The sequence below is a fragment of the Sus scrofa genome, chromosome 9 (genome assembly GCF_054392235.1).
Source record: "Sus scrofa isolate SSC_HxYL_T2T_F1_AM1 chromosome 9, Sscrofa_HxYL_maternal_Yorkshire_Landrace_v2.0, whole genome shotgun sequence".
NCBI classification, from domain to species: Eukaryota; Metazoa; Chordata; class Mammalia; order Artiodactyla; family Suidae; genus Sus; species Sus scrofa.
The window spans coordinates 100,236,588-100,251,274 of NC_139391.1; the positions used below are offsets into that span (position 1 = coordinate 100,236,588).

A 14,687-nucleotide genomic window follows, 5' to 3' on the forward strand; every position below is an offset into this window, starting at 1 on the left:
AAAAAGAAAGTCTTAACTGCCTGTCATTCTTACACTGGTGCTGTGCTTTTCTCTTTGGGTGTGTTTGAATTGCTCGAAATTTACTGTAAGTGCTGCTGAAGTAAGCACTCTGATAATATTATAAAATATTATGGGACACCTACATTGCTTTGAAAAACAAGTTTCGAGGTGCATAATTATTTCTGCTGATATAGAGACCATGGGGCCGCCAAGTTAGTTTGTGGATAAAATATTTTATACACTTAATCATTGAAGGGTCAATTTTTTTAGATTCAAATCCATTTATTGCCCACATAGCAGAAATAGTAGATCAATATTATTAAGTCTGGGAAAATACTGAGCATATAACTCAGTGTCTAAATTAATAACTAAATATATATTTCAGGAAGGATAGTTAAAAGTTTTGAACATTTACCAAAACATCACTCAGATTTGATGATAATGACATTCTTAAAAGATAAAAGGAATAAAAGAGAGGAACTCTCAATAATAAACATATGATTAATTCTTGTTTTTTCAAGAAAATATAATTGATTTACTTTTGTCATTGCAGTAATTCCCACTCTGCTTTATTCAATATTCTGTTTATTAGAAAAAAAATCACTAAACTGCAGGGGCACAGATCAGAATATTTAAGATGGAGGGTGTTACATTTTAAAAAACAATCAGTTTGACTAATATGCAGTTATATTTTGAATATAAAAGGCAGACATTAAAATTTGATAAAATATTCTATAATTCTCAAAAAGCATTTTCAGAATTCCAAAAGGTGAGGAATAAGATAATCTTGGTCATGAAAATATTCATGGATCAAAATGCTCTCTAGAATATTAGAATTTGGAAAGGAAATCTTAAAATGTTCAACTATGGATTAATCAAATTTAGAGAGTAACCCAATGTGATTATGCTATTGTTACTTTCTCTGACCCTACAATTTTTTTTTTTTTTTTCTCTATACGGTTGCACGTGTGGCATATGGAAGTTCCAGGTTAGGGGTTGGATTAGAGCTGCAGTTGCTGACCTATGCCATAGCCACGGCCATAGCAATGCAGGATCTGAGCTGCATCTGCAACCTATGTCACAGCATAAGGCAATGCCAGATCCTTAACCTACTGAGGAAGTCTAGGGATTGAACCCACATCCTTGCTTATGCTATGCTGGGTTCTTAACCTGCTGAATCACAATGGGAACTCCACTCTGATCCTACAGACTGATAACTATTAGTGCTCTGCTTTGGGTAGCCCATTAATAGGAGATTTAGGCTAAGGAAAGTGACTAGCAGAGTCATTGACAGTCACGTTTCATTGATTTTTAAAAATTGGGTTAATTTTTTGAGCAAGTTTGGACTTCACAGGCACTTGATTTCTTTAGGACTTCTTTACAAAGTAAGCATGGTTTTATCGTCACATTCAGGAGAAAATGTAACCCGCAATATTAAATGAAACAGGTTACACATTACTGAAACCTCACTATTCTATTATTTTTTTATTGAGCTGGATTCATTAGGGGTAAGATCCTGGGGTAAGCTCCTGGAGAACGTGATCTGGCTTTAAGTACTAAGACTGTAGTATTCAGTCTCTAAGGCTCTAAGACTATAAGGCTTGCAAACCCAAAGTAACATGTAACAGCAGTGCTTTGTTGAGTAGGGATTTGCACAATATACTTTCTGTGTATTTTAGGAACATAAACATTGTATTTAAACCACTGCAAGATAACAATAAGGTACTGTAATTTATTCTTACTGATAAAGAGTTTAGCTCAGTTTTACAACTGATTACTGATAATGTTCTTATTTGGCTTGATATGTAGTAAAATATCACTGGTTATCATAAGGATCTTAGGAAGTAGATTCATATTTAATTAAAGGTAGGTCTCTTCTTCAATGATCTCTGAAAAAATCAGATGGTTTTCTAGACTCCATTGGACTGTACCAATTGATGAGGAATTCATGACATCTGAAGGCAATGAAGTCCAGTAATGAACGGTTAAAATTCACCAACCAAAAGTTACTGCCCTATAAATTCCACTCATTAGTAATAACACTGTACACTTGAGCAGTGATTGTATACCCTTGGTGGTGTTAAAGTAGTAGAATATCATGTATATTAGAAAATATACCAAGAGAAACTTAGAAATGATGATGTAAAATAAATATAAATGAAAATTTTAGCATTCCAAGCACGATTCCTGTAGATTTCACTTGCATTCTGCTTTGATACCACTTCACTAGATCAACAGAATATAAGACATCTTTCTACAAACATGAAACTTCTCCTTGTTTGCCTATGTTGTCTCTTTGTTGCTCAAGTTCATTCTATAATTTATATTTGGTTTCTTGTCAGTATGTTCCATGTCACTGCTAGGAAATAATGTTACTGATAACAGATCAGTCTTGTGTACTTTAGAGGAAGACCATCTTATCAAATTTTACCTGAAAAAACTATGAGTTACAGATTAGGCTAGTACTTTTAATTTGGGGGTAGTAATAACTGCATGTGTCTCCGGAGTTATATAAAAATTTCTCTGGTGACTTTATGTGTAGCACAAAGGTATGAAGAACAGATACTCTTTATAAATCCGGAAATCAAAGATTCTTTTCCTCCCTTCCCCATCCTACACACACGCACACACACACAAACGCACAAGCATATGCACACACACAGGCACCTAGACACATACACATTTGAGAAAAGATCCAAAGTCTTAAGTTCAGGGTTTTTAAGTGTGAAAATTTATCATGTATTTTAATTCTTGTCCTATGCATAGAATCTATTTTTTCACTGTAATTATACATTTTCACTTTAATGACTTTTGGAACAAATAGATAATAAATCAGACAAATCAATGAAGCTCACATGTAAAATTTTATATCCCTTGCTCCTCAAATAATACTTTTGATGATTTGCCATCCATCTAATAATTTCTGGACTTTCTGTATTCCTTTGGGAAATGGCACAAGGCCTTCTTGAGTGTGAGATTATGCATTTGGATCTCTGATTTAGTGGAACAGTGTGTAAAACGCTCTTATAATCAGAACACTCCCTGTTGGCTCCACATCTGAAGATCCCCAAGAGTGTTGTTTGTCCTAGTGAACATCTGGAATAGATTACTCGCAGTTAATTGGCTCCAGGTCGAGCTGGTTACAGACAGTAGCATGCAATATAACCTATGCAATTTACCAAATCCACCCACTTTAGGTTAAATCACACCTACTTCTCTCCGTAATTCCTCCCAGATGCAGAACACACACACCTGTGGGTACAAAACACACACACACACACACACACACACACACACACACTCATATGCATTGGAAGACAGCAGAGTATCACTAGATTATTGGAGAGGTTGTTAACAATACATTTAACCCATAAATTATCTCAATTAAAAGATTAACTATTGAATTCAAAGGATTGTTGGAAGGAAAAACAAAGAATCAGGAGCAGCAGATTATAGAGAGGGGTTCTTTGGTAGGAGAAAATATGTAAAGTTAAAGGAAAAAAGTTCCAGCAGGTTCACAATTTGGTTTTTTTTTTTTTTGTCCCTCACCTGAATAAATGTTTCAGCACGCGTGGGCACTTTTTAGAATGTTATAGTAGCAAGGAAAACAGTGCTTTGATTTTTAACTTATTTAACAATATTAGTGTGTTGGGTTATAAGGAACAGTATGACTACTGTTCATTGAAAACAAAAACATCAATCTTTTTAACTTATAGTGTTGGAGGCACAGGGCATGTCTTGGCGATTAATGACCAGTTGGAGGAGTAGATATCTCAATACATAGCTAAGGGCCATTAACCCTAACTGGCCATTAATTCACAGGAAATGTCCTGTACTGAGGTCATTATTGCTAATAAAATGCACACATGGAAAGTTCCCTCTTTTTTTGTCTGTGTACAATAACATGCATTCACATTACATGCATTGTTACATGTCATGAAAAAAAGTAGTATTATACATGTCCAGAAGCTCAGAAAAACTAACCCTAAGGAGAAATTTAATGTGCTTAATTTCTATATTCAAGTAGCCTTTCATTCTCTTTGGAGGGTATGGGTAGGTGGAAGACTGCATGTTTGGGTGGCGAATCCTTGGATCTGCTGTGATCAGATACCCCTGTTTTGCTAACATGAGAACCTGGGGAAAAGTGAAAGCAGCAGGCAAATGGGATTAGGGAGCACTGTTACATATGGGTGAAACCAGTGCATGTGATCTAATGCCAAAGACAGTGTGAAATAACAGCATCATTTGAGGCCTAATACATTAGGTACCAGAACAGGCATGGGGCAGATTTAAATGGTAGATCAAATCCCTCCTTAGTTTTTGCTCTCTTCCACCCTCCTGGACTGTGCTCCACTGTCTCTCCCTTCTTACACCCATCATGCTTACAGCTTTTCAGGAACCCTTAACTAAGTATCACTGTTATCTGGAACTGTCTTTTTTGCCATCTATTCTGTTTTCTGTCTTCTATGAAACTATCTGTGTCTTGCTTAAACCTATGTGATACTCCTTTGAGCTGTCTTCTAGAGCATCCTATAAATATCTCTATTTTAGCAATTATTTCATTGTACTTTATTTGTATATAATCAACTTCTTTCAGAAAAGAATTTATGTATGTTCTCACCTTAATAAATGATTGGACATGAGTTATGGTGTGAAGGAACATAAGTATATGTATTCTTAAATGTATATTCTTATTTGCAAAAAAAGCAGTAAGCTTTTAAGGAGAATCTGTAACTTAAAGAATGTATCTGTGTTTTAGTGGTGTAAATGTAAAATTTAAAATTTGCAAACATGCATTTCTTAAGACATTGAGTAATTCAAAACTCAAATAATTTAAAACTAATTCTAATAAATGTTTCTGTAGACCAGTAAATGGCTCTGTTTTGTGCCAGTAGCATATACATATTGTCCTACTAATTTTGAAATAATAGAATTCTTTATTTTTAAGAGTTTGTTTTAAATATGGTGTTTATAGAAGGACTTAATTAGTGTTTTATTTTAAAATATGTATTATTGAAAATTTTAAAACTAGAATTTTCACAAAGGGCTGTTCATAGTATAGATCTTTTTGGTCAAAAAGACATTTCTGTTTTCTCTTAAATTCTATCATTAGTTGAAATCAAGGAATGTCATAAGTGTGAATAAAATATGTGATATGTGCCATATATTGTAATGTTCTAAATGAGTATTTAAATCAACTTGATTTTTATTTGTAGTAATCTTCTAAATCAAAGAATTAAATATGCACAGATTACATACAAGACAGAATAGCTTGTACTTCCTATAGGAGTCTTCCTACAGGTAATTAAAGTAACTAAGAAAATATACTTTATTAAATAAGCATTAATGTTCAACATTTTATGAAGAAACAACATACAATTTGTAGTCTATTCTTGGGATGTTTGTCTTGTATAAAAACTCTTTATTTTTTTCACTTTCCCAGATTAATCTTAACTTCCGAGATTTAAGGTAAATTTAAGGAACCTTGATTCAGAATCTTTGAGGCATTTGATAAAGAGTTGATCTTCCATAAGAAAAATACTCTTATTTAGATATTCTTTTAAAACTAAACCATGTAGACATAAAGTATTTTGATATTAAATCATTAGGAAATGACTAAGGTATAATTCTTTTTTATTATGGTTAAAACTGTCACCATAGAAGTATAGAAATTATTGTACTCGGAGCAGGTACCACATCTGGAACCCTCCCCAGAAGTGTGGGCATAGCAAGATCCTTTCTGAGGATCCTGTCTTAGAAAATGTTGAGCAGAAGGAAGAGAATTTGAAGACAGCCTCAAGTTGAAGTTTACTTGATTCTGCCGTAATGAAAAGCACCTAAGGATTTAGGGCCTATGAAGGCTCATTCTAGCTGAAATTCAGAACAGATGTTTTAATCCATCTCTTATTTTCCATGTGACCTTGGGAGAGTTATTGAATTCTGTACCTCAGTTTCCTCATCTGCGAAATGAAGTAAATAGTTACTAATCCTTTGTGGCTGTCAGCAGTACTGATAAAATGTAAAGAGAGGCATATTAAAAAATTTAAGCATTTATTTGAGCAAAAATCAACTTGATTTGGGTGACACCAAACTGGAAGTAGTTAGGAGCACTTCACCAGGATTAGGGCAAAGACTATCAAGAAAACTTTGGAAACAAAGAAAGGAAATTATTCAACTGGCTATAGCTTAAAGCCTAGTTAACTGATTGGTTGTTCTTAGTGCATAACTTTGAGGCATTTATAGGCTTAGATTTGGTTTGATTGAGTAGGCCACCATGGCATTAGAGATGCCTCATCCTAATGACATATTTTTTTCATTAATTTAGCAACATTCAGTCCTTTAATTTATGTAAAGCACTTTTTAAAAAGTATGTGGTTCATATAAACACTCAACGAATATTATTTGTCATTATTATTATTGTCAGGCTTAGTTTGAATGAAATATGTGTTTTGATTTATTCCATGTTTTAACAAAGACAACCAAGGGAGCTTGGTTATGGCAGCCTAGTTAATTAATTACCACCTCCTCACTCTTAAAAACCCTTTTGTTTTACAGTTAGTGGTCCCATTCAGTGCTGTCCTGTGTGGATTAGTATAGGGTGCAGGAAGATTGCATTGTCCCAGGCCTAAAATCTGTACTGGTGGCCCTGATCTGGTCATGACCAGTTGTCCCAATTTTAGGTAAATTTTTAAAGTATTTCTGTCAGAAACAAAAGAAGAACTCTCTCAGAAATGACAGCTTTAATTTAGTCTTGCCTGAGGGGCTTTGATGATGATGGGAGAAAGAGTAGGCTTCTACCAGCATTCTTATCTGATCAAGAATTCATCAAGTTATACAAAGAATCCTCTCTTTCTATATTTGCATTTAAAAAAAACACTTCAATGGAAGAGATGCTAATTAATATAAGTAGCTGAATTTTTAGTTATGCACTCATCTCTACATCTGAGTAAAGCCAGACCAGAATTTTATTACTCAGTTCTGATTCATTTCCCTGCAACAATTTCCAAGAGCTGAACAAGACAAAGAGAAATTATTTTTTAAAATATGTATACATTCAGAAAACTCTAATTTAGTAAGAGTAGAAAAATCTGCAAACTGCTATATTAATACTTCTTTTTGCTTCTTTTCTTCTCTTTAGATTAATACGGTTTGAAAGAGACCATTGTTTTCAACATGATTGTTAATAAAAATGAGAGACCAAGGTCCAGAAGCCACGATTTTTACCTTTTTCATGCCTTGGTGATGTTAAGCATGACCACGCTGTTTCTTCCAGTCACTGGAACGTCTAAGCAAAATATTCCACGTCTCAAGCTAACTTACAAAGGTAAATATGTCAATGTTTTTCAAACTAGTCCTTCTTTTTTTTTTTTTTTTTTTTTTTTTTTTTAAGGGCCGTACCTGAGGCACATGGAAGTTCCCAATGGCAATGTGGGATCCAAGCCATGTCTGCGATGTACACCACACAGCTCATGGCAGACGCCAGATACTTAACCCACTGAGCGAGGCCAGGGATCAAACCTGCATCCTCATGGGTACTAGTTGAGTTCCTAACCCACTGAGGCACAACGAAAACTTCCCAAATTGTCTTTTAAATTACTGTATTTCTTTTATTTATAAATGCATGCTGACTTCAGTGAAATGTTTTCAGCACTGGCATCAGTTAATAATATTGTTACAGAACACAAAGCCCAATTATTTATTATTTTTGTGAAGAAAACAGATGCCAAAACTCTCTCATGTACCCTTTTGGGTTCATTATTTACAATTATTAACTATTGATTAGCATAATTAGGAAATTTTGGTCTGCAAGTTGTGGTCAGTTTTGTATGAAAATTAATCAGTCCCTCCGTATGGTCAGACCACTCAAGATGGCTGATCTCTGGTTCTCTGTACATTGCCTGCTGGACCAGTATCTGCTTCACCTCCTCCTACTCGCTTGACTGATTTTCCTGCTTATTTGCCCTAGGCCCCAGGTGATGATTGTTTTAACTCTAGCCATCATGTTAGCTTATCAGAGGGCCTGTTAGAGGCATGCCCCTCTGTTAGTTACCCTAGTAACCAGTGAGCCAACCTGCAATTGGTTCTCCCTATAACTGGTAACCTCCTCCTGCCTGGGGAGCGCAGTCTGCAGCCATGTCCTGCCCTATTGCAGCATTTGGTGGCATGTTGCTCCAGGACCTTGCTTCAGACGGGTAAGATCCTCCATCCATTAAACCACTGATGTCTCTGTGGCAGACTCCATGCGCTGACACCAGTTCTTTCTTCGGTCTTTAAGTTGGGCAAGACGTATAGGGTGTTGCAGACACCCTAAAAATAGTAAAGTTGTTAATTCCATACAGCTGCTACTAATTAGCTTATCCCTAGAGAGCATTTTTTAAAGCAATACGTCTTCAAGAAAATTAACACACTAAAATACCTGTAACATCTTAAACATATACATATTTTGTTGTTAAAAATATTTCTATGAAGGACTTAAAATACAGTGATGAGAAAGCATTTAAGGAATGAAATGTACTAAGAAAACTGTTTTTAAATGTTTAAATTACTATAAAAGGAAAGTTTATATCCTATATGTAATCATATGTATGTGTGACATATCTGTATATGTATTGAGAGAGGGAGGTGGGGGGAGAGAACTAAGTTTCATGCTCAGAGGTTTCTCTTTTTTTTTTCTTCTATGATATCCTCTTGGCTTCGTTAAGTAATGAGAGGAGGGTAGGGTACTTCTTTATTCTGAACGTGGCAAGTAAAAATTATGCTGGCAGTTTTAATTTTTAAAACAAATTATTTTCAGCTCAAATTAAAAACAATAATAGCTAATTTGATGTCCAATGTAAGTGGAATTATTATATCCATTATACATTTCATATGTTGTCATTTTTGTTGCAATTTGTATCACATGAATTAAAGAATTAAGGTAACGTTATTATTTTAATTTTTTTTGTCTTTTTAGGGCCATACCTGCAGCATATGGGAGGTTCCCAGGCTAGGGGTCTAATCAGAGCTTTAGCCGCCGCCTACACCACAGCCATAGCAACAGCAATGAGGGATATGAGCTGCGTCTGCGACCTACACCACAGTTCATGGCAATGCCAGATCCTTAACCTACTGAGCAAGGCCAAGGATGGAACCTGCGTCTTCGTGGTTACTAGTCGGGTTCGTTAACCGCTAAGCCACGGCGGGAACTCCGTGGTAGCATTATTTTTAAGTTTTTATTTTATAGAATTTCTAGAACAGGTAAAACTAATCTATGGTTAAAAAAAAAAAATCGGAACATTGCCTTTGTACAGTATTGAGTGAGAGGAAACTTTCTCGGATTACGGAAATGTCCTCTATCTTGACAGGGAGTTAGATCACCTAAATGTAGGGATTTTTCACAACCTAATATATTGCATATGTCAGATTTGTTTGCCTGTTTTCAAAATTTACTTTAAGAACAGAAAAATACTAAAAGCCAAACCATAAAAGAAAGAAAAATTTGAAAATTAAGAGAATGAAGGAAAAGGGAGGAAATACTATGTGGTTTCTATGGTTCACTTGAATAACATAAGAACACTGTATTCATGAATGTGAACAATGTAGAGCAAATTAGACTTGGAGAGAAACTTTAATAGTAGTTGGAAATTACTCAATGAGGCTTTGTCATGAGCAAGGCATTGGTATAAGGACTGTGTGTGAGTTGTTATGTCATCTTCCTCATCACCACCATTTGAGGTGGGATTATCAACTCCCTAATATATGATGGATCCTGAGGTACTGAAAAATTAAGAAATCAAGGGATCAAATTGGTTGATGGCTCAGCCCTTGAGTCAGCCCCATGCCCCAGGGAGCCTTGGTACCTAATCCTGTTTCTCACAACCTAGACATGAGCAGTTCTTCCCTGAGGCACTCCCCTCCCAAACTGAACTTTAAACTTGACAGAAACATCAGGTGGTTATTTGATTAACTGATTACTGTATTTCAATCATCAGAAGTAAATGGTGTTGAAGAAGACCATATGCTCTGTTTAAGATTACTCAGTAGCCAAAAGAGACTTGCATATTTGTGGGATTTTTTTTTATGCCTTTTGATGCTTTCATAGAATAAAAGGAGATTGTTATTTTGCTAATTTGTGTTCATAATCAAAATTTTATATGAGTGATTGTAAAATATGAACTCAAATGTAATAATTTGATCATTTGAAAATAAATCGGTTCCTAAAAATAAAAAAAATTAATGTTAATTATATATTGCTGTTGCTAAAATTAGTTTAGCTCTAGTTAGAGGGGTTTTGGGTATGAATCTTCATTTTCATACTTGGAATCAACCATATAAGAGTTCAAAATGTTGTTTTATTTACCTCTCTATAAATTGTCACTCATTCCAGCACCTAGTACTTATATAAAGGAGAACTGGTATAAATGTTGGATTAAGAGTAGAACTATTCTTTTGATGGTTCTTATATTAGTATACTTTCCAGATAGTATTAGGTATTTATCTACATGTAGGTTATTTACATGTCAAAAGCAGTAGCAAAGATTGAATGCAGGGAAGGTATTTTATAGATCTTTCAACTCTCCCTCAATTCTCCCCCCCCCTTCTTCTCCCTCCTCCTTCCCTCCCCCTCTTATAGATCCTATGGAGCTCCCTAGCTGCTATTAGCCATTCATTTCCAAATTGTGTCCTAATAATAGAGTAGTGCTAGGAGAAGTGCTGACAACCTTTACAGAGTATTCCTCTCTCCACCTGTAAAATGTGATATCTTTTCTTTGGAATCCTCAGTTCAGCACTATGAAGCCTGCATTTGCCATCCACTTGCAAAAATTTCAACAGTTTCCATAGCCAGCTCTTCTGTACCACATCCGAGAGTGTAAAAGGAAAGTCGTTCAAATCTTGACATAATAGTTTTTTTAAAGTAACCTATCCCTGAATGAACTTTGTGAAAATCACTGCTAACTTAGGGTTATGACTGAGGAAAGGTCCTGCCTCTTAGTTAATAATCACAGCTATCCCTTGGCATTTTCTCTTTCTCTTATGATTGATTGGTGAAATAGGATCTGCTGGTACCACACATGGCTTAGTTTTAAAGATAGCTCAAAGTTTCTGCTTGGCACTAAAACATTGTCAGAATGTGAGGTTAGAAAAAATAGTCAAAATGAAAAATTAATTATATTTTCAAAAATAATTCATTTTATGGGTACAGGATCAGCTTTGCTTTCTATAACTCAAGCTTTCCTAGGTGCAGACCAGAGACATAGCCAGTATTGGTAGAGTGAGCTACTTTGAACAGCTGCAAGATTATTTTGAGGGATTTCTTAAAGGCCAACAGAAATATAATAACCATTTTATTCAAAGAATGCTCTTTGATAAAGACTTAGCTTTGAACCTCTGAATCCACAGGAGCTTGTTTGGTTCTATTATTGTGTAAAGAGATTTCCCCTAGGTTACATATTTTGAATTCTTGCACATTTATGCATATTAAATCTGTTTCTGGAGTAATAAGTAAAGAACCTTGGAGGTCAGGATATTCTGCTTCTGGATTTTGTGTTATAAGGATAATATATGTGTGTGTGTGTGTGTGTGTTTAAAACCTTACAAGGTGAGCTTCTCACAGTGAGTTGTACACTTCATGCTGTAGATGTAGTAAACATCATTTTTTGAAAAATGACCAACCTCAGTTTTGCAATTAGTGTAAACATTTTATATATTTATAATCATCACAAAGGAACTCATATGGATTAAGGATATTTATAACCAGGAATCATTAGTATCTGTAGTGGTATTTGGTTGGAAAACTCCTGAAGATGAAATAGGTAACACAGTTAAAGAGGAAATGGACAAAAACTTAAAAAGGAAGAGAAAATGAAAGTCAACCAATATACAAAGATTCACTCTCTAATATGAATTGTAGTTTCTTTCATCTTTTTTTTCTTTTTTCACATATTCTCTTTAATCTTTTTTCTTTTTTTAGATTTTAGTATTAACTTACATTTGAGTGATTAGATATAGATTAGATTAGATTCGATATAGATATGTATTGAGCAACTGCTGTGCACCTGGCACTGTACTGGCTTAGGTCAGAGGAAAGTTAGTGTTCCTTTTGAATTTCTTTTCCTGATAGGGAGGCAGATATAGGTAAACAAAGAGATGAATGTTATTTCAAATAGAGGGACATGCTATGTAAAGCAAAAGACTGGGTCCAGGACCTTACTTAGACTTAACCTGTCTAACTTTTAGGATACTATGAAAAACCATCATTTTTATATCTGTTTCATAGATTAAAAAAACATGAGGTCAGAGCCTAAAGGCCTTGCTCTAAAGCAAGAATCTATTAAGTGGGAGTTCAGTTGTGTATTTCATCTCCCTAGTTCCAGGCCAATGCTCTTGCTACCTTGTGCCCTTGAGAGACATTACATATTCAGAAATGCAAGTATCAAGATATAAAAAAAAGAAATAAAAACCAAAAAAACTAGATTTGGTTATTAAATCTTTGACAGCATGCTTTTTGTGTTAACTACCGATAGTACTGATTATTTTTTGTGCCTCCAAAACTATACATATTTTCATAGAAACGAAAATTTGAAATCACCTTTAAAATGTTTTATCTCCTATTGTGTAAATCAACATTAATGTATTTGATGGAGTTGTTCTTTGACTTTTCTGAGATGAGTGGATAGATAAGTTTATTTTTCTTTATTTTCAGATTACTCTATTGAGTTGTGAAATGTGGCATGTCTCAAGTAGGGGTACGTGGCTGTTAGACTCCCCTAACTTGTATGATTTGACTAGTCTAATGTAGTTCTGTTATTTCAATTTAATATGACAGTGAAGAGGCAGGTTCTGAAGCCAAACTGCTTAGGCTTTAACTGCTATTGATAGTTGTGAGATACTTGGATGTTTATTTTTTTGTACTGCAGTTTTCTAAATGCATTCATTTATGTAATTCTAATAGGTTTGTCTTGAAGGTGTCTTGATCCATGTAAAGCACGTAAAACAGTGTTTGGTATAGTAAGCACTTAATAAATGCTGTCTATTATTATCTTTTTAATTTTTAATTTTTTTGCTTTATAGGGCCGCACCCATGGCATATGGAAATCTTCCAGGCCAGGGATCGAATTGGAGCTGCAGCTACTGGCCTACGCCACAGCCACAGCAGTGCAGGATCTGAGCAGCATTTGCAACCTATGCCACAGCTCACAGTAATGCTGGATCCCAGACCCACTGAGCAAGTCCAGGGATCAAACCCACATCCTCATGGATACTAGTCAGATTCGTTTCCATTGTTTTACAACAGGAACTCCTAAATATTATTTTTCCTTAAACTAGGAAAATTATTATCTTGCTAGATATAAATGGTTGTTCCCAGATCAGTTTTCCCTATATAAACACGTTTGAAAAATATTACTTATTTCTCCCCTGGGGATTTACAACATATGTTAAAATTGCTTCTGTTTACTCTCTAAGATTTTCTGCAGGAGTTGGTTTCCCTCAGTCAAGTACCACCCAAAAGATTGTGAATTTTTTAAAGGTACTTTCCAATGTTTTAGTCTTCATTGTTTTCTAGTAGTTAAGAAGCCATTAGGTCAATATTGACCCTGATAAGAGTAATGCTTTTGAGTGGTTGGTAGCCTTCAGAGTGGGTTTAAAGGAATCATAAAATCATTCAGGAGTTCCTACTACATGATGCTTTCTAAAGCAGATGTTTTTATTATCAAATCAATGAGAAAAGAAGATGACTTACTCTGAATATCTCCTCTTACGTGTGTAGTGAAGAAACATTATCAATTGTATAGTAAGAATCCCCATGTATTTTTTTTCGATAAAGTCATTAATGGTTTAATTATTAATGGACTCACTTGTTTTCCCAGATGTGTTTTCTCTAAATTGAGGGTATGTGTGGGATTGGGCTTTCATAGGTTTAAGAGCTTAAGGCTGATAGTCTTGTGCATATGATACTCAGCTGTCACTAGATAATAATAACAATAGTTTCCAATGCCCTCTGTTTCCAGCTGTGTTCTGGCAACAAGGGGATATATTAGTAAATGGAAGAGGCAAAACTCTCTGTCATCATATAGTTTATATTCTGATAGAGAAAGCAGACTGTACATAAGTACCTTACACAGCAAGATAGATGATGATAAGTTCCTTGGTGAAAAATGAATTGGGAAAGTTAGAGAGTGGTAGGGGTATAGTAGTCAAATATAGTGGTCATGGAAGAGCTCACCGAGAACATGATGTTTTCACAAATACTTAAATTATTGTTGCAAGATATGCAAATTACTCAGGAAAGGAATATTTTTGGCAAAAGGAATAGCAAGTCCAAAAGTCCTGAGGTGACAATGTGTCTGGCATATGCAAGGAACCTAAAGAAAACAGTATTGTTAAAGAGAAAACAAACCAAAAAAACAGTGGACTGGGGGAGAGAAGAAAATTGATTAAATCAGAGAGGTAGTTGGAGGAAGAAGAATTAGATCCTTTCACTGTTGATGTTGTTAAAACATTGGTGTTTAGTCCCAGTGTTAGGGGAATCCACTGCAGAATTGTGAGCACAGAGGTGATCTGAATGACTTTGTTGTAAGATCACTCTGGTTTCTTTATTGTGTGTACATGGGAAGGGAGAAATCATGGAAATAGGGAGCCAAGTTTGAGAGTACTGTAATGATCCAGGTGAGAAATGATAATCTATGATCCAGATTAGTTGCCTCGGA

The 14,687-nt window shown here is 35.0% G+C and overlaps 1 protein-coding gene across 2 annotated transcripts in view; it reads left to right on the forward strand.

Moving 5' to 3' along the window:
* Positions 1–14,687, forward strand: part of SEMA3D (semaphorin 3D) — a 205,474-nt gene that overhangs the window by 59,231 nt on the left and 131,556 nt on the right. For both annotated transcript variants that reach the window (XM_021063476.2, XM_084977284.1), the window contains one exon: positions 7,139–7,324. In XM_021063476.2, coding sequence (XP_020919135.1) covers positions 7,174–7,324 — 151 coding nt within the window. In that variant the 5' untranslated portion in view covers positions 7,139–7,173. The remainder of the gene's footprint in view (positions 1–7,138; positions 7,325–14,687) is intronic.